The sequence below is a fragment of the Aspergillus glaucus genome, assembly GCF_001890805.1.
Source record: "Aspergillus glaucus CBS 516.65 unplaced genomic scaffold ASPGLscaffold_33, whole genome shotgun sequence".
Lineage (NCBI taxonomy): Eukaryota > Fungi > Ascomycota > Eurotiomycetes > Eurotiales > Aspergillaceae > Aspergillus > Aspergillus glaucus.
The window spans coordinates 91521-117693 of record NW_019170485.1 but is presented as its reverse complement, the minus strand read 5'-3'; the positions used below and the strand labels follow the sequence as shown (position 1 = coordinate 117693).

General features: G+C 51.8%; 4 protein-coding genes across 4 annotated transcripts; 3 read left to right on the top strand and 1 right to left on the bottom strand.

Annotated features, from left to right (window-relative positions):
* Positions 1 to 324: 324 nt before the first annotated feature.
* On the top strand, positions 325 to 1582 carry ASPGLDRAFT_40102 (Zn(II)2Cys6 transcription factor; the record flags this gene model as incomplete). Its single annotated transcript, XM_022545174.1, has 2 exons — positions 325 to 393; positions 476 to 1582. 2 exons carry the CDS (start codon positions 325 to 327, stop codon positions 1580 to 1582), a joined length of 1176 nt encoding a protein of 391 aa, XP_022395933.1.
* Positions 1583 to 3179: 1597 nt separating this feature from the next.
* ASPGLDRAFT_52861 (uncharacterized protein) lies at positions 3180 to 3529 on the top strand. The gene has a single exon (XM_022547852.1). It carries the CDS (start codon positions 3285 to 3287, stop codon positions 3474 to 3476), a length of 192 nt encoding a protein of 63 aa, XP_022395932.1. The 5' UTR covers positions 3180 to 3284; the 3' UTR covers positions 3477 to 3529.
* Positions 3530 to 3559: 30 nt separating this feature from the next.
* On the bottom strand, positions 3560 to 4440 carry ASPGLDRAFT_52858 (uncharacterized protein). The gene has a single exon (XM_022547851.1). The coding sequence runs from the start codon at positions 4370 to 4372 to the stop codon at positions 3836 to 3838; it is 537 nt and encodes a 178-aa protein (XP_022395931.1). The 5' UTR covers positions 4373 to 4440; the 3' UTR covers positions 3560 to 3835.
* Positions 4441 to 6039: 1599 nt separating this feature from the next.
* Positions 6040 to 26131, top strand: ASPGLDRAFT_159391 (uncharacterized protein; the record flags this gene model as incomplete). Its single annotated transcript, XM_022542435.1, has 5 exons — positions 6040 to 6519; positions 6576 to 9934; positions 10151 to 17588; positions 17650 to 22233; positions 22292 to 26131. The coding sequence occupies 5 exons, from the start codon at positions 6040 to 6042 to the stop codon at positions 25694 to 25696; spliced, it is 19266 nt and encodes a 6421-aa protein (XP_022395930.1). The 3' UTR covers positions 25697 to 26131.
* Positions 26132 to 26173: the final 42 nt, after the last annotated feature.

The following is a 26173-nucleotide window of genomic DNA, read 5'->3' as shown; positions in this document are numbered from 1 at the left end:
ACAATTCGCATCGAGAGCAACTCCGTAGCAAGTGCCGAGTATACTACTAGCAGTACTTTGTATAGATTGAATCCTGATACAGTAAACTCTCGACAGGCGATCTTCATCTACGGAGGATCAACCAGGGTACCATTGGCCCAATGCGGTATGCATCTCCACGGCAAATGCACAACCGAACACGAAAACGAGAACGAGGTTATATAAAGCGGGAACGAGACCGAGCGAAAACGACAACAATCAATTCATCTCTCTTCCTTGTTTTGTTGAATGCAATAGTCCGACTATTTGTCAAGTTTGCCACTTTCCTCTGCATTTTAGTACAAAATGCCTCCGCGGAGCACTCATAAAAAGTCCCGGAATGGCTGTGATCAGTGCAAGCGCAGACGTGTTAAGGTAGGTTAGTAGTACTATTATCGCTTCGTATTGATTTCCCTTCCAACATATATCGATCGATTGATTATACTGATTTGGCCAGTGTGATGAGCAAGGTCCATCATGTGCCAACTGCATAGCTCGCGAATTGGACTGTACCTACGCCAATGCTCCTCGGCGGCCAGTCCCTTCAAGCGGATATCAGGATGATTCCCGGGAGCCTTCTTTCGGCCTTGCGGATTTAGAATTAATGCACAAGTTCTCCACGGAGACTTATGAAAGTCTTTGCAATGATCCCTCGGACCATTATGCATGGAAGATTGTTGTCCCGCAAAAGGCTCTCTCCTATGACTTTTTGTTGAATAGTGTGTTGGCAGTCGCTGCGTTGCATCGGGCCACCACCACCGTCGACAAGGACGATGCACTAGCTGCTGCGCTGGGATACATCGACACGGCGCTGCGATATTATAACAAGGCCTTTGAGCCATTCCAACAGGCCCTGAATAATCTGACACCGCTGAATTGCGATGCGATATTCGCCCACTCCATCATCATAACCATCATCAGCATCGCTCTCCCGCAAAAACTCCAACTCACCACAATCGAGCGCAATGGCACTGACAAAGACACCACCCAAACAACTACCCCCAGTAGCATGATAGAAAATATCGTCGTGGTCTTCGAGCTCCTCCAAGGCGTAAAGAGAATCCTAAGCATCGCCCAACCCTGGCTAAAAGCCAAATTCTTCACCCGCCACCACGACTTCCTCAACGACTGCACCGACCCAGAAAAAGAATTACTAGATACCGACCAGAGCATCCCCGGTGCCAGATCCGCCTTTAAAAGACTTACCACTCTAAACGAAACCCTGGCCAGCTTCGACCCGGTTCAACACCGCATCAACAACGAGGCCATTTCGCTCCTCCTTCGATGTTTTTCGCGGTATGCCACGTCGGGAGAGCCTTCAGCTGTCTTGACGTGGATTTCGGCTGTGGGAAAGGACTTTGTGGAGTGCTTGCGATATAGGAAGCCTTTTCCGTTGCTGATACTGATGCATTGGGGGGTGTTGCTGGGGCAGTTGGATGGGCGGATGTGGTGGGCTAGGGATTCGGGGAGGACGTTGGTTATGGAGTTGTTGGTTATGTTGCCGCCGGGGACGTATCGGTGGGATGGAGCGCAGTTGTGGCCGAAAGAGAGGTTTGCTCTGTAAATGCGTCTTGAGTATATGTCCATTCGGATACTGTACAAGGCTGCCGGAGTTGTCGGTCATGATCATGATGTCATTCAAGCCCATACATCTATAATACAAGCATTTCATAGTGAATACATAGTTAAGGAGTAATTAGACTGGTTTCTAGCATAGGGTCTAGTTATCCTGCTGGTGTTCAAGCATACTGAATCCGGAAGCTCAACTTATGTATACATGACGTATAGCTGACACTATATAATGTCCAACCTCACCCCAAACGAAAGATAAAGAAAATGCCCACAATCGCCCTCTTCGGGGCAAGCGGCCAAATAGGCACCGCAATCCTCAAACGCCCTCCTCTCCGACCCCTCCCTCAGCACAATCCAAATCCTCTCCCCAGGCACATCCTCCAAAGTTCCCGAACACGAACACCGCAACCTTGGCACAAAAACAATCGACTTAGCACTGTGACGGGCTTGGAATAGCAGATAATGATGAACCGATGTTCCTATCTAAACTATTGTAGCCATCGACGAGAATATCGAAATATACTTACTGTAAAGTGAGACTCTCCAAGCTCTATTGCACATGTTGATGGTGATGCTTTTTTTTTTTTTTTTTAAGCAGCCATGATTGCCACAGAGACTTTGCAGCAGAGAACTTCCCATGTGACCTGTGACAGAGCAAATCCCATGTATATAAACCCCATCAGACACAAATCCCCACTCCTTGGGGGTGGGGAGAGCATGCATAGTCTTAGACTGGAAAATGCTCTATAAAATGGAAGACATCATCATCATCATTTGCAGCAGAGAAAAATCTAAAAAATGTTAAAGAAGTACTTAGAAAGTCTAATAAAGTACTTGTATGCTTCTGTCTTTAGTTCCTCATCAAATTTTTCAAGATCTTTCTGAATGCCATATATCTCATTGCACAAATGATCATCCAATTGAGAATGATGTAAAGATTTGAGTTCAGCTGATGCAAATTCACATAGCTTTACTCCTTGACAGCCTGTGTGACGGCTTGACACTGCGTCAACGGCTCAGTGCTGCGTCAATGGCTGACACCGACAAACGGCACCAACATGCTAGACGAGTGGTGATGTCAAACAAACGCCTATAGAACCTCCGTTTCCTATAGATAGATTTCCTCTTCTCTTTCCTCCCCAGATTTGATATTTTCGTCGATGGCTACAATGGTTTAGATAAGAACTCCGTTCAATATTATCTTCTATTCCGAGCCCGTGACAAAAATCATGTGACTGGGTTCAGGCCACCTGAAACGGATAAACCAATGTAGCGGTTAAAACTCCGTATCGGGGAAGTCGGGGGAGTCGATTATCCGGACTGCACGAGGCTGTAGGCGACGAATTTTAATTACACTAGGAGGATGACATTGATCTCTATAGTCACAAGGATGATGGAACGAGTGCTTAGCTATCTTAACCGAATGTGTGTGTGTCCGTATATGAGAGGTCTGTCGGCCTCGGTAATCGGACCAACTATTAATCCACCTTGACTTTCATCACCACCCAAAAAATATTTTGGGTGGCTTCTTCTTTTTGGTTGGCCTGAACTCTATTTTGGATACATGCCACCCTACCACTCCTGATCGACGCGGGAGCTTCAGCTTCAGCTGACTAAGATCCCGGGGTTGTTTTGCGCCATCCAGCTGGCAAAATGAAGGCCTTCACCTGCAACGGCGCAACAAATTCATTTGCATGCTCATGGTGGTTCTGCAAGAGGTTGGTATCCAGGGATCACACATGAACTGGCCCGGTGCTCGTCTTGACATCCCCTTCCATCTTGCGGGTCTCTCGCCATTCCTGTCTGGCTCAGCAGCCGGCCACCATCCGGTCCATTTGGACGATGAATTGGATGGCCAATACCGGTTGATTGTTGCTTGCTCATGAAATCTCCGAGTCAGTTTTCATGCTTATGCCGTTTATTGTGGGCTTCAAAAGTTGCGGGTTAACCCGGGTTATTGACTCCACCGGATAAACCGAAGCCCTGATACGAACTGGGACGATGTTCTGATTTGGTCTGTCCAGATTCCATTTTTTTGTTGGCCATGCAGAACATAACCGGACTGGCAGCGATAACCGCTCTGGTACTAAATACATACAACGCATTAAGCACTCACTGCTGGAATTTAATTGAAGCTAATATGTCAGTCGCCATAGTTCTAATTGCCCAGAGATATTTCGAGACAGATATATTCCCGGTAGATCACACTATCCACACCATCCATTTCAAAGATGCGATGAGAACTTCAAATACTGGCTTTGACCTCATCATGGGCATTGCCAGCCATCACAGAGAGCTCTTGCTTTACAGCCAACTCCTGAACATGGCGGTTCAACCAATATTGTTTACGCACCGCCGCAGCGATGTCCTGGCAGCCAGACACTTTACCCAGGCATTTCTCCGAGCCGCAATTACAGTGGAAGGACTGCACCATATCCCACTCAGTGCTGGGATAGAAGAAAGTCAATTCGTCTCCCACGGACAAGGGCCTGTCCTTCGCAACCCGGACCTCGAATCTCGACATATCGAACTCGAGACTCGGAGAACAGGAGTGGTTGCAATAGACCAGATCCGAGCACAACTCAATGTTCATACCTATCCCCGACTGGACAGATGTATAAGTCTTGTGGACGGTGGGAACCGCAGTGGTGATGTTGCTGAAGAGTGCCCCGGCTGGGAGCGCCACGAGCGAGCGAGCGGTGGATTGAAATGGTGCGCCCTTCACAACCTGGATAGAGATTGGGTGACTGGGCTGTTTCCAAGTAGGGGTAAACTCTGCCATGGCGAAGGAAGTGTAATGTATGCAGATCGTCTAGAAAGGTGTCAATATAAATATCTCTTCAATTGGGAAACAAAGGTTGCTAACCTTTGGTGAGAATAACAGACAGAGATCCAAATCAGCGAAGGGAAACGAGGCGAAAGACCCTCGCAGGCGGTCCGGACAGGTATACTTATTGCAGAAGTTATGCCTTGAGATCACTAAGGATTGGATTTTGACTAGCGTGATTTCTCGAAATAGACCGCGCGAAAAAGAAAAAAGCGTATGTATATTTAAGTTTGGAATCACACCCACTCTTACTAATTAGTTACTAGTTAACTACATGTATGTATTCCCCCTCCAGTCGAATCCACCGTTTCACAGTCTCTCCAGCTGCGGGCCAAGCTCACACTGGGTCGGAGGCACCGCGCGATGAAGGGTGTACCACTTCTTTTGTCTTCATATCTTGGCGGTTCTGAATCGAACCGAACCTGACGAGTGGTGACTCCTTACGAGGCCTAGTTTTTGATAAACTGACCACCTGTTGTGCAACTATACCAGGAACCTTCCCCCAATTGGTAGAACGAGTGCGTCGAGAAGACAGAGCGATCAGCATGCATCCCTAATAAGCATCAGTGACTGGGCTGAAGAGATTCTCAGTTGTAAACCAAATCGACGAACTACGATTGCACACACTGCAAGGTTCACATAGAAGGTGGACTTCTGTTATCAATCACTGGGATTGGCAGCAAACTGGATCGCTCAGCCGCAACTCCAGCGTCAAAACAACCATTAATAAACTCCTCATCTCAGCACGAGTTATCAAATACGGCCAATGGCATGCCTATGCCGGAATTGAACAACTCATACTTGCATAACCCTTTATAGACCTCAGTATATCCACTCGTTGCTATCGTTCCATCCTAGCCTTTTTAGAACAAACTCCCCCAAAGTGTATCACAATATGTTGCTCCACCAGCGTCAGCAAAAATTTATGTACGTAAGAAGCCACGCATTTATTGTCACAACGGAGATGATTCGTCACTATTTCTTTATCCCAGCCTTCTTTCGCTTGATTCATCTTGCTCCCATTGGACGCGCTATGACGAGTGGAGTACAGTTCTTGTGAAATGGTGTAGGGTTTGCTTAACACTCAGATCGACCTTCACAGCTCTGTTGTGGATCTGTACCCCACAGTTCAGCTCGGGCTTAGGAGTTTAGCTCTGTACTTCTTTCTACTCCCGTACAGTAAGAAGTAATTGCATTGTATGTATGGTGGTGGAACCGCAGTTTCCCCATCTGACCGGCCATCGCCATTGAGATTTGCCAGCTACTCTGGGGTAGGGAGGAGTGTGGTTTGATTTCAGCTGAATCGCCATGAGAATCCGCGTCGACAATGCCTATGGTCCCCTGCACACATGCAACTAGCATCAAGCCGGTCATCCCTCTTTATATCCCCACTTTTCCCTCTTCGAATAATCCCACTATCATCCTTCCGGAATCACGGTGCCAAAGGACCTGGATTTGGGACTCTATTCCGATTTTGAAGTTGTCTAGTAAGTTGCCATTTTTACTTCGCCGATTGAAATTATTTAGGCAATACGGCCCTTCACACCAACATCATGAACGGTGTTCATGGCCATGATGAGCCCCGGACGAATGGTCGTACCAACGGACATTTGGAATCAACCATGGATTACTGGCAAGAATACCTCCAAGGAATGAAACAATGTCGATTCCCGACACTATCGAATCACCCACCCACTGAAGTCGACTTCGAGACGATCGATTTGCGATTCAACGACGGTTCGGAATTGCTGGAATTCTGCGAGCGAGAGAACATCTCCCTCATCAATGTGATTCAGTTGGCCTGGGCCATTATTCTCAAATGCTACACCGGAGACGAGGAGGTCTGTTTTGGCTATACGACCGAGGAGAGGAATCTTTTGATCGCTCGGCTCGACCTCGCGGAGCAGCCCGTGGCCCGAGATCTTCTACAGGAGAATGAACGGACGCTGGCCCAGAGTGTAATCAACCAGCGCTGTCCGCTGGGGAAAGTGTATCAATCCCTGGGATTCCCTGGCACTGTCCCCTTCAACTCCTTAGTTACATCCTGCAAAGCTCCTGAAAAGGAAATATTGCTTCAACTCGAGGAGCATCAACAAACCCAGGTTAGCTCAATTCCGCCCAATGGCTTGATGCAGCCATCTCTAACCCTGTGCTCTAGTTCGACCTGATCTTGAATGTCATCGCGGGCAACCGCGAGGTGGATGTGTCGCTCATCTACCGAACCCCCATGCTACCTGGCAGCATGGGAAACAGTCTCGCCGGTAGTCTCACCACTGTCCTTCTGGATATCGCCAAGCACACGGACAAGCCAGTTTCCGCCCTCACCGTTGCGAGTCCCTCCGACTACCATCAGATGGTGCGATGGAATAGCCCACTCGCAGGGCCATCCGATACTTGCATTCATGATCTGATCCACAAGGTGTTCCGCCGACAGCCAGAGCGGCCAGCGGTTTATAGCTGGGATGGTCAGTTGACCTACCAAGAGCTCTGGGATTGCTCCTCCCAACTGTGCCAATACCTGCAGAGTCGGGGCATTGGATCTGAAATGCCGGTTCCCATCTGCATGGACAAGTCTCCTCTGACGATCGCGTCGATCTTGGCTGTGCTCCGGGCAGGGGGTACCTGCGTCCTGATCGACCCGAATACGGCGATTGAACGCCTTCGAGGTATCCTGGAAGAGAACCCACCGTTGCTGATCCTCCTCTCCCCATCCACGGCACACCTTGACTTCAAGGTCGGGGCCGAGAAGATTATAGTATCACCTGCAACGTTGCCGCAGCTGTCAGCCACTCAATATTTTCCTCCTTTTGTGAAACCGTCGGATGCTGCGTTCATCTACTACACCTCTGGTTCAACTGGTCGTCCCAAAGGTATCATTGCCCAACATAATGGCATCGGCACAGGTGTCCTGGAATACAGCCGGGTCACAAATATCACCCCGGACAGCAGAGTGTTGCAATTCGCATCGTATTCATGGTCAATGAGTATGGTGGAAACATTGATGACCCTGGTGCGCGGTGGTTGTGTTTGCCTTCCTTCTGAGCATACCAAAATAAATGACCTCAAGAAATTTATCCTGGATGCTCAGGTCACCATGTGTTCTTTTACCCCGTCTGTCCTTCGCCTATTCAAACCTACGGATTTTCCTGGCGTGCAAACTATCTCATTGATAGGTGAGCCCCTGACGCAGGACATTGTGGATGTCTGGGCCTCTCAAGTACACCTGATAAATGCCTACGGGCCAACGGAAGGTGGCCCCATTGCCTCAGGCCTGCTGGTGAAGCCCGAGAAATGGAAGACCGGTGATGTTGGAAAGGCCACCCCAGGCGCTGTATGGATTGTGAATCCTTCCAGTTCCAACCAACCCCTGCCCATTGGAGCTGTGGGAGAAGTGCTGATCCAGGGACCGACTGTGGCTCGCGGGTATCTGAAGAGACCCGAAGCGACTGAAGTGGTGTTCATCCCACGACCATCCTGGCTGCCAGCTGCGGAGCTCGAGGAGCAGCAGCATCGATTCTACCTCAGTGGCGATCTAGCCCGACATAATCTGGATGGGTCCCTCCGGTTTATTGGTCGTAAGGATCGCCAGGTCAAGATTAATGGACAAAGAATCGAACTTGAGGAAGTCGAGGTCCATGTAAGACGTACCTTATCAGCCACCCAAGACGTCGTTGTGGAGGCTATACAGCCCGCCGAAGAACCGACGAGCAAGATGCTGGTTGCTTTCGTAGCGCCCAAAGAGCCTGAAATGGAAGGTGCAGCCTTGGTCTCGTCGGATGATGACTTCGTTTCGAACGTAGTGACCCTTCGTTCTCGGCTCCAGGACACGATTCCCCGGTATATGATACCTCAATTCTTTCTACAGATTTCTCACATTTGCAAGAATAAATCTGGAAAGGTTGACCGAGGACGCATCACGCAGTTGGTGCACGGTCTCTCCCGACAGGGTCTGGAAGCGCTGGTCGGATCTAGTCGAGACAAGGCTCAGCCCACCACGGAGAATGAAAACCTGGTACAAGCCGTTTGGGCTGAGTGTCTGAAAGTCTCACCCAAAGAGATCGGACGACATCAGAACTTCTTTTCCTTGGGAGGTGAATCTCTTGTGGCGATGAAGGTGGTGTCCCGGATGCGTTCACTTGGCTTCAAGATCGCTTTTGCAGACTTGTTCAATCGCCCAACGCTGGTGGCCCTGGCCCAAGCCTTGCAGAAGGACAACAAAGCTGTTGATGAGTATCAATCATTTTCTCTTATCTCAGGTGAGGAGAAAGTTGAGACAGTGCATCAAGTCGTGCAGAATTGTGGTGTTTCGCACGGCGATATCGAGGACATCTACCCCTGCACCGCACTTCAGACCGGTCTGATCAGCTTGACTGCGAGGCAAAGTGGACTATATGTCGCACAGTATGCATACCGACTGTCTGAAGGATGTGAACTCAAACGCCTGGTCGAGGCATGGCGGGTAGTCGTGGACAAAAACCCTATCCTCCGTACGAGAATCATCCAATCAAGGTCAGGTCGAATGCTCCAAGTCGTATTAAAGCGTGAATCAGACTGTGTGACCGTCACCTCTGGTCGTGATGAAGATATTCCAGAGGTAAACCACCGTTCCTATGGGTTGGGGACACCACTGATGGACTGCACCATCCGTACTCGGGACGATGGTCGGTTCTTAATCCTCACTGGCCACCACAGTGTGTATGATGGGTGGTCCCTGAGTCAGTTGGTCGAACAGTTGGAATCTGCCTACGCAGGGCAGGTTCTTGAATCGCCAGCCTTTTCCGGCTTTTTGCAGTATTTACATGAGCTTGAATCCTCCGCCTCAGACAACTTCTGGCGCTCGGAGTTTGCCAACCTCAGCTGCAGCACGTTCCCCCCCAAGAACCTCAGCAAACAGACCGGTGTCCCGAGCTTCCAGATGGTGAAACACTCGACTGCGTTGCCCTCGGTAAGATCCGAATTCACCATGTCAACTGTCATCCGACTGGCGTGGGCCTTGGTGTTGGCAGACTATACCAGCTCCCCCGATGTTGTGTTTGGATCGACGGTGGCTGGTCGTAGTGCCCCAGTTGAAGGCATCGAACGGATGACTGGACCTACCATTGCCACCGTTCCATTGCGAGTGACCATTGACCCCGAGGCCTCGGTTCATCAGTCCCTCTCGCACTTGCAAGCTCGGTCCATTGCGATGATCCCACATGAGCAGACGGGACTGCAGGGCATCCGGGCGATTAGCCCTGAGGCCCATGTGGCCTGCCAATTCCGGAACACCCTGGTTGTTGAGCAAGAGCAGCATGATGCCTACCGGCCCAGTTTGCTCCATAGAGCGGCCGAGAAAACCAACACCATGTCGGAAGTCTTTGAATATCCTCTTTCCGTGGCATGCTACGCCCGGGATGGTGAAATCCTCGTCCAGGGTGTATTTAATACCCAGATGCTGGACCATGAGAGGGTCAGCACCTTACTTCAACATCTCGGCCATTTGGTTCAAGAGATCCTGCAGAACAGTACCAAAAAGCTGTCTGAGCTGGATTTAATTGGCCCCGATGCGATTAAACAGCTGCAGGTGTGGAACCGACGGATGCCCGAGCGAGTGGACAGAACAGTTCACGAATTGATTGCTGAAAACTTCCAGGCCCGGCCTGATGCACCGGCTGTTTGTGCCTGGGATGGGAATCTCACGTACGGGGAATTAGATGTCTTTTCGGCCCGCCTAGCAGATGTCTTGGTCCAGAGAGGGGTGAAGCCAGAAATGGTCATCCCCATCTACCTTCCCAAAAGTAAATGGACCCCGGTAGCTATGCTCGCAGTGATGCGATCTGGGGGCGCCTTTGTCCTGATGGATATCATGACGCCAGTAGAGCGCCTCAAGGTCATCAGCTCCCAGATTGACCCCCCTGTGGTTCTCACCCAGACCTCGCTGGGCTTGGTGGCGTCCACCATTGCTCCCTCTACCATCCATATCGACAGTGCAGAATGGCAGATGCCATCCCAGGATGAGAATGTGTGGAGGTCATCCGGCGTCGAGCCTAGCAATATCGTCTACGTTGTTTTCACGAGTGGTTCGACTGGCATCCCCAAAGGTGTTGTGATCGAGCATCGCTCCTTTGCCACCAGTGTCCTCTCCATGGCCAGGGCCCGCCAGATTAACACCACCACCAGAACCCTTCAGTTTTCATCATATACATTTGATGTCACCTTCATGGAACATCTTGCAACGTTCGTCGCTGGAGGCTGCCTCTGTATCCCCTCGTTGTCAACCCGGGATAATGATCTGGCCCAAACAGCCAGAGAGTTTCAAGTCAACCTTATGGCCATTACCCCTTCGGTGGCGGCTCTTTTGAGGCCTCAGGAAATTCCAACCCTTCGCGTTTTGGTCCTGGGAGGTGAGGCGATGACGCCTGAACTGCTTGCAACATGGGCCGATTCGGTCATGCTGATCAATGGCTATGGACCTGCTGAATGTTGCGTAGAATTCTGTTCCAATGACAAGATAACCAAGAAGTCCAATCCAAGGAACATCGGTTCCTCCCACACCGGGTTTGCGTGGGTGGTTAAGCCTGATAACCATGACAAACTGGCGCCAATACATACTGTCGGTGAGCTTGTGATCGAAAGCCCTACCATTGCTCGTGGTTATCTCCGGGATGAAGCCAAAACAGCCGCTTCGTTCATCTGGAACCCTCGCTGGATTGAGCATTTCCCATCTTCCTCCCGGGCCCGTAGATTCTACAAAACCGGTGATCTGGTCAAGTATGAGCCGGACGGTTCGCTTGTGTACGTGGGACGCAAGGATACTCAAGTGAAACTTCGAGGTCAACGAGTGGAACTGGGGGAGGTCGAGTACCACTTGAGGTCTTCTTTCCCCGAGGCACAGAGGGTGATGGCAGAGGTGATTACGCCCCAGGACGAGACTCGCCCACCGGCCCTGATGGCCTTTGTTGAGGTGCCTGGCATTTGCAATCCGGTGCAATCGCCGTCTATCTCGATCTTCGCTGCTCCCAGCCATGGATTCCGCTCACTGGTGCAAAGGGCAGAACCTCAGCTTCGCGAAAAGCTTACCACTGCCATGGTACCATCTATTTTTCTTCCTGTCCACAGCATTCCCTTGATGCCCTCTGGAAAAATTGATCGCAGGAACCTGCAAAACCACGCCTCCTTGCTCACAAGGAAAGAGATCATATCTTACACGGCCGCGGAAAAGCATCGACGCCCTCCAAGCACGGCAGCTGAGCAACTCATATGTTCTCTGTGCGCTCAGGTCCTCAAGGTGCCAGTAGAGGAGGTTGGAATGGACGACAGCTTCTTTGAACTCGGAGGAGATTCAATCTCTGCGATTCGTCTGGTGGGAGCTGCTCGCGAAGCCCATCACCAGTTGCAAGTAACCGATATCTTCGCCGAGCCAGTCCTGGGCAATCTGTACCACAGGCTTTCCAAACAACTTGGCTTCCAGAACATTGTCGCCCCATTTTCCATCTTGGAACAGTCAGAGACCGCTTCCCTTCGCTCGTTGGCTGTAACGCAGTGTTCGGTATCTCCCGACCAGATCGAAGACATCTATCCGGCGACGGCCTTGCAAGAGGGTCTGATGGCGCTCAGTGTCAAACAAAAGGGTGCATACATCACTCAGTTGCCTGTTCGTCTCCCGGATAATGTAGATATCACTCGGTTGCAAGGCGCCTGGCAAAGCACACTGGCAGCCAACGACATTCTCCGTACTCGCCTTGTGCAAGCTGAGACAGGAAGATTATACCAAGTCGTTTTAAATGTTGCAGTAGATCGGCTCGAGGCCACCTCGTTGGATGAGTATCTCGCAGGTGAAGGTCAGCTGGAGGTCCGTCTTGGCCAACCGTTGGGACATTTCGCTATCGTCAGAGACATCCAGCGCGGATCCATATATCTCGTGCTCACTCTGCACCATGCTTTGTATGATGGATGGTCAGTTCCTCTGCTATTCCAGGATCTGGAAGCTGCGTATGATGGACGGGCGCTCTCGCCGCGCCGATTCTCTCCCTTCATTGAATATCTCTCGCGATCTGAGTCGAAGGCGATCGCTGATTTTTGGATCGAAGAATTCCAAGGTCTTTCCTGTTCCCAGTTCCCCTCGCTGCCGTCCGATCACTACATCCCATCACCCACCGAGGAGGCTGAATACACGACCCCCCTGGCGCAATCCGCCTCGCAGTATACCCTATCAACAGTGCTCCGTCTCGCCTGGGCCACAGTAATTTCCACTTATACGGATTCGGACGACGTGGTTTTTGGAATTACTGTGGCAGGACGAAATGCTCCAGTTGCGAAAATTGAGGAAATGACTGGTCCTACAATTGCCACAATCCCTCTGAGATTCCAAATCAACCCGGAGCAGAAGACGCAGGAGGCATTGGAAACAATACAGATGAACGCAGCTCGTGTGATTCCTTTCCAACAGACCGGGCTGCACAATATCCGAACATTCAGTCCTGATACGGCCCTAGCCTGTCAATTCCAGAGTCTTCTCGTCGTACAGCCACCAAATAGCGAGAAGCCTGAGCTGTCCGACCTCATCTTAGAAGTCGTTGACAAGGATTCCACCGCGGCATTTGACTCATATGCCATCAATATTGTGTGCGAACCGACCGACGAGGCCGTCACCTTCCAGGCTCGCTTTGATGGCCAGGTCATTGACCCTGCCATCATGCAGATGATTCTGTTCCAGTTTGGCCATGTTACCAATAGCATCCTTCAACACTGCGAATACAGTGGTGACTTGAGAGGAATCAGTTCCTGGGGAATGAACAAACTCCAGCAATGGAATGCCAATCTGCCCGAGCCCTTCCGGGCTTGCGTACAGGATCCCATCTTATCGCATAGTCAGCGGTCCCCGGATTCCCTCGCGGTAGACGCCTGGGATGGCCAGCTGACCTTCCGAGAACTGGATGAACTGTCTCTTCGCCTTGCTACGCATCTCATCGCGAATGGTGTTTGTCGGGAGCAATTCGTGCCCATCCTGCTGGACAAGTCAATGTTTACCCCGGTGGCGATTCTCGGTGTGATGCGGGCCGGTGGTGCGTTCGCCCTCATGGATACATCTCAGCCAACGGCGCGCCTCCGGTATCTAAGCCATCAAATGGACGCAACGCTTATCGTGACCTCTGAGGCCTGCGCCAGAATGGCCAAGGAACTGGTTTCCTCTACCGTTGTTCTGTCGCCACAGGCTATCAATACATGGGAGACGTCCTTCCCGAAACTTTCGGTCTCTGAGCCTAACCAAGCGCTGTACTGTATCTTCACCAGTGGGTCAACGGGCGAACCTAAAGGCGTGATTATCTCCCACTCCTCTTTCGCCACCACCATGTTGGCCCTTGGGGAGAAGGCTCGACTGACTCCAGCAACCCGCTACTTCCAGTTTGCCTCCTATGCATTTGACGTGAGCGTGTCAGATCATCTGACCCCCTTAATGCATGGTGCATGTATCTGCATTCCTTCCAAGGAGCAAGTGAAGAATGCACTGGGGCCTACCATCAAGCAATTTCAACCGACAGCCTTTGACCTAACCCCATCCCTGGCTCGGATCATCGACCCGGATGATGCGTCTTCGGCCAAGCTAATCATGCTTGGTGGTGAAGGGATGGTGAAGGGTGACATTGACAAGTGGCATGGTCATGTCCAATTACTAAATGGGTATGGACCTGCCGAATGTTCAATTAATTGTGTTACGCGAGCCACAGTTTCCAGAGACACTAACCCCAATGATATTGGCTATGGAACTGGGGCTGTTTGCTGGGTGACAGATCCCACCGATCACCGTCGGCTGCTGCCAATCGGCGCCATTGGTGAACTAGTTATCGAGGGACCAGCCGTTGGCAAAAGATACTTGAAAGATCCCGAAAAGACGGCCGCTCAATTTGTCACTAACATTCCCTGGTTACAAGCCTTCCGTGGACAGGACGAAGTACGGGCTTACAAGACGGGCGATCTAGTCCAACAACAGGCAGATGGCTCCTTGAGATACATTGGTCGTAAAGACATGCAAGTCAAGGTTCGAGGTCAACGAATTGAACTGGGTGAAGTTGAGTACTACGTCCAGCGATCAATTGAAATGGATGGCCAGGACGCGACTGTCGCCGCTGAAGCTGTTCGTCTGTCCCACAACGGTATACAGTCGATGTTGGTTGCCTTCATCGCCACTGGCAATGACCAACCGACGGTAGATACTGCACCCTTCGCTCTCCTTCCATCTGTTAAGGAGTTCAGGACTCTTGCCCACAGGGTTGAGCAACGACTGAGAGACATGGTCCCGACATATATGATCCCATCTGTCTTCCTGCCCGTCAATCATATTCCCCTTTCAAGGTCAGGCAAGATCGACCGGAAATCGCTTCAAGCCTCGATCAAACTATTGAGCCGTAGCGAGCTGGCCTCTTACATTGCTACACGCGAACAGAAACGCATGCCGGAGACAGAAACACAGCGAAACTTGCAAGCCATCTGTGCAAAAGTTTTGAACATTCCCCCAGAGGAGATTGGGCTAGATGACACTTTCCTCTCCCTTGGCGGCGATTCGATCAGCGCCATGTCCTTCGTGGCCCGCTGCAGAGCCCAGAAGATCGTTTTGACCGTCCAGCAGGTCTTCGAGCGGGCTTCCATTAAGCAATTGGCCTCGTTGGCCCGGTCCAGTGGTGTTGATCTAGCTCAGGCCACCGAGACGGTCGATGCGCCGTTCGGATTGTCGCCCATCCAGCGGCTGTTTTTCGAAACTACCCATGAAGGTCTCAACCAATACAACCAGAGCTTCTTCCTCCGGTTCCGGCGAGAGGTGTCTGTCCAGCGAGTCAAGTCTGCAGTCCAGGCAGTCGTTCAACGCCACTCAATGCTGCGGGCCCGTTTCTCTCTTTGCAATGACCAATGGACCCAGAAGATCACGGCGGACGCTGAAGGCTCCTATCGAATTACGGCACGACAGATCCATGGGTTCGCCGACGTTGAGAAATGCGCCCTGGATAGTCAGCAGTGTCTCGATATCAAAGCCGGGCCTTTGATGGCAGTGGATTTGTTTGATGTCTCAAACCATGGTCTGTACATTTTCCTTGTCGCCCACCATCTCGTAGTTGATCTTGTTTCCTGGCGAATCATCCTATCCGACCTCGAAGAGTTCATCAATGGAAATTATTTTTCCACTGCACCCGCCCCTCTGTCATTCCAAACATGGTACAATCTCGAGGCTGAGTATGCCCGCCACAACCTGCTACCACACGAGGTGCTGCCTGACGTGTCGACCATTCAAGATACCAGTGTGGATTACAATACCTACTGGGGCCTGACTGGCCACTCGATCATCACGGCCGATATGAGCACGATGGAGTTTCTACTTGACAAGACTAGCAGTGAGATTCTTCTGGGTAGTGCGAACCACGCCTTCCAGACATACCCAGTCGAGCTCTTCCAGGCCGCGCTGGTCTTCTCATTTATGGAAGCATTTCCCGACCGAAACCCTCCTGTCATCCACAGTGAGGGCCACGGACGAGAGACATGGGACAGTTCCATTGACCTTTCTCAGACAGTGGGATGGTTTACGACAATATGGCCAACTCCAGTTACCGTGACCAGGGGACATTCTCTCGTCGAGGTGGTCCAGCGAACCAAGGATGCTCGTCGACAGATGCACAAGAATGGTTGGGCATACTTCACCTCGCAATACCTCCATCCGGAAGGCCCATCTGTCTTCCCCTCTACCTCCCCCGTTGAGGTCGTCTTCAATTACCATGGATCTTACCAGCAACTAGAGGACCACGCTGCCCTGCTTCAACCTGTCCCGCATCAGAAATATGACCACTTCGACATGGCCGCGGAGACACACCAAATTCAACTATTTGATGTCTCCATGAAAGTTCAGGATGGTGAGCTGGTGGTTAGATTCACGTACAACCGTCAGATGCCGCTTGACCGAGTTGCCCAATGGTCGTCTGCATTCAAGGCCAGTCTGCAGGAGGCTAGCCGAGTCTTACCCTCCCTTTCACCCCGACTGACTCCATCAGATGTCCCCCTGTTGTCGACTGGGTATCAAAATCTCCAACAGTTGATCGACAGCGTGAACGCGGCCCGCGGTCCTGGTACAGATGGCCAGATTGAAACTGCATATCCTTGCTTGGCCATCCAGCAGGGCATCCTTCTCAGTCAGGCTCGAGATCCGAATTCTTATGTCACCAGATCTACTTGGGATGTCCGACCTCGCGATCCCTCCGAACCCATGGATGTCAATCGCTTGCTCCATGGTTGGGACTGTGTGGTCGAGCGCAACCCAGCTCTGCGTACCATCTTTGTGGATGGCGCTGCTGCTGGATCGTGGCTGCAGATAGTCCTTCGCAAAGCCGCTGGCAAGGTATCTGTCTTTGACACGCCTGAAGCAAGTCGTCAGGCGGCCAGGCCCCCTATAAACAACGCCTATCCATGGGAGCTCACAGTGACCATAACGTCTCCCACAGCGACGATCTGTGAGTTAGTGCTCAACCACGCCCTTGCTGATGCGACATCCACCGAAGTCATCACCCAACAGCTCATTGGTGCGTATGATGATCAGCCTATGGGTGTTCCTAGTCTAGCTATGCGGGAATACGTTGCCTACGTCCAGAGCCTACCCCCCAAGGCTGGGATTGATTTCTGGAAGGAGTACTTGACCGGCGTTGAACCATGTCTTCTTCAGACTACTGAGGCATCAGGGCCAACCAAAGGAGTGCCCTATACAATCGACAGGGCCTTGGACCGACGGAGTCAATACCAAACCTTTTGCGACCAGCATGGCGTTACTCTGTTCAACCTGGCTCAGGTGGCGTGGGGCTTGGTTCTGCGATACTACACTGGATCAGACAGCGTGTGCTTTGGCTATCTGGCTTCCAGTCGCAGCACCCCAGTCGCTGATATGGAGTCGGCCGTGGGTCCATTCATCAACATGTTCCTCTCAAGGATGGAACTAACAGCAGAGAGCTCAATTGTGAGCAACCTTGAATCCAACCGGTCCGACTTTCTTAGGTGCCTGGAACATCAGCACACATCGTTAGCAGAGATCTATCATTCCCTCGGCCTGTCTGGAGGCACCTTGTTCAACACGGGCATTTCCTTCTTGCCGGAGCCGGAGAACTCACCGTCTACCTCCCGACTGGTCATGACCCCCATTGATGGGGAGGATCCGACAGAGGTAAGTTGCCCGTCACCCGATACTCTGAGCACAGGAAGTCTCAAACTGATCTCTTACGCAGTATGACGTGACGGTCAATATCTCTACATCTGGGGACCAGCTTACATATTCTTTGCACTACAATTCGGATTCCGTCGGTGCGAGCCAGGCTGAGAACCTCGTCAATACCTTTGAGAAGGCACTCGATGGCCTTGTCACCCCGGCATCCTCGACCATATCGGACATCAGCCTTTTGAGCGACGAGCATCTGGAGCGCCTGTATCAGTGGAATCATACCATCCCCCCAGCCGAATCCTACTTCGTCCATGAGGTCATAGAGCGAAACTTCCAATCATCTCCATCGGCCCCTGCCATCTGCGCATGGGATGGTGAGCTTTCTTATGCTGAACTCAACGAGCTATCATCCCACTTGGGAAACGTTCTGGTAGAAAATGGTGTTGGTCCCAACCAGATTGTCCCGGTCCATTTCGAAAAAACCAAGTGGACAACCGTCGCGATTGTGGCAATCCTGCGTGCCGGTGGAGCGTTCGTTCTGTTAGACGCTTCGCATCCTTTGGCCCATCTTCAAGCCATTTGTCAGGATGTTGGCGCTCGTCTTGTGGTGAGCTCTGCCACCCAGGCTGCTACCTCACGCCTGCTCGAAAACACCGTCATTGTCGGAGAAGAGGAATCCCTCAGTTGGCCGGCCAAGGCCATGCTCTCAAGAGCAGAAAAAGCCACTCCGTCTAATCTCGCCTACGTGATATTCACTTCTGGAACCACTGGCAAGCCCAAGGGGGTAATGGTCGAGCATGCGGCCTACTGTACCAGTGCCAAGGCAATGTCAACAGCGCTGTCACTCAATAGTAGTTCCCGTGTCTTTCAATTTGCATCTTATGCATTTGATGCCAGTATTGCAGAGACTCTTGCATGTTTGATGGCAGGAGCTTGTTTGTGTGTTCCATCCGACTCCCAAAGATCCGACAGTCTAAATGAAACCATTCAGCAATATCAGGTGACTTTCATGACGATTACCCCCTCGCTTAGCCGCCTCATCGAGCCCAGTCAGGTTCCATCCGTCAATACAGTCACATTGGTTGGTGAAGCTATGACTGCAACCGATGTGGCCACCTGGTCTAGCTATGCCTCTGTTTGCAACGGCTATGGTCCAGCTGAATGCGCCGTGAGTGCTTCCTTCAATCCCAGCGTGGCCAACACCGGGCCGTTGAATATCGGATTTCGAGGTGGATCAGTGGGCTGGGTGGTTGACCCAAACAACCATGACTGCTTGATGCCCATCGGCGCCGTGGGTGAACTGCTAATTGAAGGACCAATCCTCGCTCGCGGCTACCTGAATGATCCCATAAAAACGGCAGTGAGCTTTATTGAAGACCCTCAGTGGCTACGGCAGTTCCGAACTGGGGGCAAGGGGAGACTATACAAAACAGGTGATTTGGTTGTGTATGAGCCAGATGGCTCCATGCGCTTTATCGGGCGCAAAGATGGTCAGATCAAGCTGCGAGGCCAGCGTATTGAACTGGGTCATGTTGAGCATCACGTTCTTCAATGCTTTGATGATACCGAAGATGTAGCGATTTCCCTGGTCACCTTGACAGAAGGCAATAGACAGCCCTTTCTGGTCGCCTTCATCAAACAAACTGGCGGCAATACGATACCAAGCCACAGCGGGCTTTTCTATCCGCCGAGTCAGGCCTTTGCAACCCAAGTCTTAACCGCCCAGGAAAGGCTCCATAAATCACTACCAGCCCATATGCATCCCAGTGCATTTCTACCAGTCTCTCATATCCCACTCTCCCGATCCGGCAAGAGGGACCACCGACGACTATCCCACCACGCCTCCCAGCTGTCGCGTAAACAGCTCGAGTCTTACGCCACAGCTGGGGTTAAGAGCAAGCGATCTCCAGAAACTGAAATAGAGCGCCATGTGCAGCGTCTCTGGGCCGATGTCTTGAATCTCGACGTTCAAGATATCGGAACTAGTGACAGTTTTTTCCACCTTGGGGGAGATTCTATCACCGCCATGCGGTTCGTCGCCCAGTGTCGTGCTCAGCAGCTTTTCGTGACGATTCAGGACGTGATGCGATTCAAGTCCATCGTTGAACTGGCTCCACGCATTCGTGTGGGGACTGTGCCGCAACAATTCTCAAGAGAGGCTCAGGGCCGCCTTTTCATCTTGTCTCCCGTCCAACAGGTCTTTTTCGATCGTCTTCCCCACGGTCAAAACCACTTGAATCAGAGTTTCTTCGTTAGAATTGCTCGTCCGCTCCCTCCTGGCCGATTGGCCCAAGCGGTCGAAGCAGTGGTCAGAAAGCACTCGATGCTTCGTGCTCGATTCAGAAAGACCGGACAAGGATGGAGGCAGATGATCAGTTCGAACGTTACCCAGTCCTACCGCTACCGATCATGCCCACTGTCTCATGAGATGGATCTAGCTCAGTGTACAAGCAATAGCCAAAAAAGCATCAACATTACCGATGGACCAGTCCTCGCAGTGGACCATATAACAATTGGCGCTGGTGAATATCTCTTCCTCGTGGCCCATCACATGGTGGTGGACCTTGTGTCATGGCGCATCATCTTCGGTGACCTTGAAACCCTCTTAGCTGGTAGCACCGTCCCTTCCAATGATTATTTATCCTTCCAAACCTGGTGCCATTTGCAGGCTGACTACGTCAAATCCCATGTCCCACCGAACACCACGCTGCCCTCGCTTCCCGACCTGCATCGGCTGGATGAAGCGGTCCATGACTTCTGGGGCCTCAGCGGTAAATCGAACATGTTTGAAGATGTGTGCTCCAGAAGATTCAATTTGGATACCACCCTGACTGAAGCTTTATTGGGACCAGCTAATGGCAGCTTGCAAACCAAGCCGGTTGAGTTGTTCCATGTGGCCCTGTTGTATTCCTTTGTCCAAACCTTTCCGGAGCGAGTCCCGCCCATTATCTGGAATGAAGGACATGGCCGAGAAGCATGGGATACCTCACTTGATCTGTCACAGACTGTGGGCTGGTTCACCACCCTGTGGCCATCCGCTATTATGGTCAACCCCCAGCATAGCCTGATGGATGTGATTCGGCTGGTCAAAGATGCTCGGCGCCAAATTCGCAGCAATGGCTGGGCCTACTTTGCTTCGCGATACCTCCATCCCGATGGACCCAAGATGCTGCAAACCAAACAGCCCGTGGAGGTGACAATGAATTATCAGGGGCGGTATCAACAGCTCGAGCGGGCAGACGCCACCCTGCAAGGGGCATTAAGTCAATATCTCGCCGATGATGTCCCTTCTTCATTGCCTCGGGGAGAGGTGTTCGCAGTCGACATCTCTGTCTCTTTCAGTTCCATCCAGGTCGAACTCACCTACAATAAGCATGCTCTGCACCAGGATCGCATTCAGCAATGGATCACCAATTGCAACCACGCCCTGGTCAAACTGGCCGACCAGCTCCCCCAGGCCAGTCGTCTCTATACGTTAACCGATTTTCCACTCATGCAAATGAGTTATTCAGAGCTGGAAGAATTCACAACGGAAATTCTGCCCAGAGCCAACGTTTGTCTATCGGAAGTTGAAAGCGCCTATCCTTGTTCGCCCATTCAGCGCGGCATGATGTTCGGCCAAGTCAAGAACCCACTATACTATGCCGTCCTTCAAGCATGGGAGGTATCCAGCACGCATCCGTCCAAGCCAGTCGACCCTCTGCGCCTTCGTGATGCCTGGCTTCAGGTCGTTACCCGACATCCTGTATTGCGCACGGTCTTTGTCGAAAGCCCCTGCAGTGGTCGACTGTCCGACCAGGTGGTCCTCAAGTCCAGCCCCGGCACCATCACGGTCGTTGACCCTCAAGACTCCGACTGTACGTCAACGACACCTAGAGGCGATCGAATGCGATCCCCATGGAGCATTAAAATGACACCCTCCGCAACCGGGAAGGTCCTCTGTGAGTTTACCATCACCCACACACTCATGGACGGTGAATCCAGTGGACCACTTATGCGTGATCTCCTACTGGCCTACGACGGCCGTCCGTTCCAGTCGCCTGCCCTGGCTTACAGCGACTACATGGCTTATCTGCAATCGATCGACCACAAGTCAATCTCCACCTACTGGGGAGATTATCTTCATGGCATCGAGCCTTGTCTTTTCCCAGCCATCGCCCAACCAAGAGAGGAAAGGAGCCTCCATAGAATCGAAAAGACCCTTGGCATTGGTGCCCGAGAAGTCAGGAAGTTCTGTGAATCGCGCGACTTGACGCTCCTCACGCTATTCCAGGTAGCTTGGGCATTGGTTCTTCGATGTTACGTGAGTAGCGAGAATATTTGCTTCGGCTATCTCACTTCCGGGCGCGACATCCCTCTGCCTGGCATTGAAACCGCTGTTGGGCCATTCATCAACATGCTGGTATGCCGGTTGCAGGTGGAACGCTCCATGTCCATTGCCAGTCTTCTCAAAACCAACCAGGAGAAGTCCATGGACAATCTGGCCCATCAACACTGCTCCCTGGTGGACATTCAGCACGAACTGAACGTGCCTGGTCGTTCACTGTTCAATACCATGTTTTCCCTGCAAATCACATCCTCTACTTCATTTGGGGCAGAAGAGAAGCAGTCTGTATCGATCCAACATATTGAGTCCGAGGACCCAACCGAAGTATGTCTTTCACTATATCTATCGTTTGTAACACCCTTTTGCTGACAACAGACTGTAGTATGATGTCGCGCTCAATGTGGCCGTAGGATCAGAAGAAGTCGGGGTTGGAATCAGTTATTACGACTCGACTCTCTCCTCCTATCAAGCCAACGTGGTCTGCGACACTGTCATCCAAGCCGTAAAAAACATCATTGAGAATCCGGACCAGACAGTGGATGAAGCTGACTTGCTCAGTGAAGAGTGCATTACTCTCATTAAGCAGTGGAATTCCGAGACTCTTCATGCGGAAACCAGCTGTCTCCACGACCTCGTCCTCGAAAAATGCCAGAAGACCCCCAGCGCTGAAGCCGTGTGTGCTTGGGATGGCAGTCTCACATACGGGGAATTGAACGATCTCTCTGCCGCCCTCTCTGCTAAACTGGGGCAGCTGGGTGTTGGTCCTGAACGCTTCGTACCGCTGCTCATGGAAAAGTCTATGTGGGTTGCCGTTGGTATTCTCTCCATCCTGCGCGCTGGGGGAGCCTTTATTCTTTTGGATGAATCTCATCCCACCGAACGCCTACGCGACATTTCCGATCAGGCACAGGCCCAAGTGATCCTGGCATCCCCTGCTACACTCGCCAAGGCATCTGAATTAGCTCCACAGGTTGTGGTCCTTTCCGGCAGTGAAGTCGAGTCCTGGACGGCTGAGCCACCAAGCCTGATCTCTGCGCCAACTGCCCAACCACACCATGCTGCCTTTGTGGTATTCACGTCCGGTTCCACTGGCAAGCCCAAAGGTATCGTGATGGACCACTCGGCCAGTGCAGCCTGCTTTCTCAGCTTCGGTCCCAGGAGCAGGCGCGATTCTTCCTCGCGCCACTTGCAGTTCTCCTCTCATGCGTTTGATATCAGTGTGGCCGACTACCTGATTACCTTCCTTACGGGCGGTTGTGTCTGCGTTCCCTCCGAGGCACAGAGGGCCAACATCCCTGAGGCCGTGGCCCAGGGGCGTGTCAACCATATGACAACTACTCCGACGGTCGCCCAACTATTGCATCCATCTCAGGTCCCTACTGTCCTAGTCATGGACCTGATCGGCGAAGCGATGACCCTGGAGAATATTTTTACCTGGGCTCAGTCCGTCAATCTCATCAATAGCTACGGTCCCGCGGAATGCACAATCGCGACGATGCGCGAAGGGGTTGTGGACGATCCATTAAACATCGGCATCCCTAATAACTGTCTCTGTTGGGTGGTCGCTCGTGATAACCATCACAAGTTGGCCCCAGTTGGCGCTGTCGGCGAACTCTTGCTCCAGGGCCCTACCCTGTCACGCGGATACCTGCGCAATGAGAGGGCAACCCGTGAGGCCTTTATCGAATCTCCGAGCTGGTTGCATCGCATGCGGTCAGATGCCTGCGATTTGGGCCAAATGTACAAGACCGGGGATCTGGTGCAATACTTGCCTGATGGCTCCCTCAAGTACTTTGGACGCAAGGGCAGCCAGGTGAAGCTCCATGGCCAACGTATCGAGCTAGCCGAGGTCGAGCATCATGTCCACCCCCATTTCCCCGATGCCCACAATGTCGTGGCCGATGTGCTGGTGTCGCCCTCTACGAAACATCCCGTGCTCATTGCTTTTATTGCCCAAAGCGCCCCGGTCGATGGTGAGACCTCGACCATCTCATTCCTGCAGCGCAGCCAGGAATTCCTGCAAGCCGCTCAAAACACCAAATCCAAACTCATGGAAATCGTGCCTCGATTCATGGTTCCGGGCTTCTTTATTCCCCTTGAATCTATCCCACTCTCCAAGGCCGGTAAGACGCATCGACGCCTGCTTCGCGAAGCAGCATCGCGATTGTCGTGGAATGAGATGTATTCTCAACTGCCCGATTCGGCCGCCAAGCCCCTTCCTACGACCAGGATGGAGAGAAAGCTCCTTGATGTTTGCTCACACACTCTTGGAGTTGACTCGGCAAGTATCGGGATGGAGGACGATTTCTTCCAATTAGGGGGTGACTCTCTGAACGCCATGAAGCTGGTCTCTCGCCTGCGTGCTGAAGACCTCTCACTGACGGTGGCCACTGTCTTCCATGCTCCAGTCTTGAGGAACCTAGCTGAATTTATCAAATCTAGCACGGATACTGACCAAAAGACCAACTTAGAGAGTCAGTCATCTGTCTGGCTGGACAAGAATAGCATCCTTCAGGACATCCAGTGGCCGCAAAGAGCCTTCCAGCCCCAGGAGATCGCAGTCATCCTTCCAACAAACAGCCGCACAGCTGTGTCCACCACTCAGGCATTCAAATACGTCTTCATGGAGATTGTCGCGCCGCTGAATGAGAATCACCTTCGTTCAGCCTGCCAGACTCTGGTCGAGAAACACGCCATCCTTCGAACCCTATTTGTCGAGTACAAAGAGGAAATCCTGCAGATCATTCTTCATAAATGGCCAGCTCTAATCGCGGACTCTCATACTGATAGCCGAAATATCATGGACGCGGCCCAAGAGTGGTCCCGTCAAGACTCCTTGAACCAACAGCTCCTTGGTCTCCCGCCCACTGCGTTTGCCCTGATACGCAACACTCCCGAACGCTTTGCTGTAGTAATTCGCGTCTCTCATGCCCAATACGATGGATTGTCCATCGGGAAGTTTTCGGGGGATCTGCTGGATCTTTATCAGTCCAGGCCCATCTCGGTCCCAGCCGACTTTGCCACATACCTCCAGCATGTCCATGACCAGCAGACCCCGAGCGCATTTAGCTTCTGGAGGGTTCTCCTCGAAAACTCCATGATGACCCCAGTGATGGCGTCACCAGCGCCATCTGACCAGCTGGCATCGGTTGAGTGCTCTCAGGAAGTCCCCCTCGCTCGTCCTCCGGCCGGCATCACCATGGCCACCGTGATCAAGGCCGCTTGGGCCAGGGTGCAATCAAGCTTCTTCCATCGGGACGACATCGTGTTCGGGCAATTCGTAAGTGGCCGTAACACGGTGGATGCTGAGCTTGAGCAGGTCGTTGGAAACTGCACAAATGTGATACCCGTCCGAGTCAAGATCCCCCGTGACCGCCGCATTCGGGATCTTCTCCACGCTATCCAGGCCCAGCACGGGCAAACCATGGCATTTGATACTACACCATTTAAGGCGATCGTTGCCAAAAGCACGTCTTGGTCGGACGGGTTGGACTTTGGCTCTGTGGTCCACCACAAGTCTCAGGAATTGGCCGACAAAATGCTGTTCCTGGAACACAGCTGGGTGTCTCGAATTGGCATGTGGGCCCCTGACGAAAACCCTCCCAACCACCTGTTCCTCCAGACCACGGAGAGAGAATCCAATCTTCTATTCGAGCTGGTGACCAGGAGTGACCTTGCCACTGAAGCTCACCTTGAAATGCTCTTGTCAGAAACCTGCCGACTGGTGGTAGCCTACCTTGACAATCCTGACATGACGGTGGATGAGATCAAATCGAAATTGCCTTGATCAGGAGGTCGTACTACTGGAGGATGAAGAAGTTGCTACACTCCGCAAGGCCATCAAATCGGTCCAGATAGGTTCTCAGAATGAAAGACCGTTAATCTGTTTTCTCTGCATTGGAAACCCTGCTTTGGCCATGACAGAGTGAACTCGGAAGTACAAGACACCTGGATGTGACGGCTCAACGCCGCATCAACGCTGATATAGAAAAACCACGGCAACATGCCAAACAGGACCAACCAGGCAATGAAGACAAACAGAGCATTAGCAAGGCCACGCAAACACCTATAAGACCCCTTCTTCCTCTAGATAGATTTCCTTTTCTTCTCCAGATTTGATATTCTCATTGATGGCTACACTAGTTTAGATAGGAATATCGTTTCATTAGTATCTACTATCCTGAGCCTGTGACATAATATTGAATCTCATTCTTCCTTTTTCACATGCCTACTTTATTAGTTTGATCCTCCAACCATGGAGCCA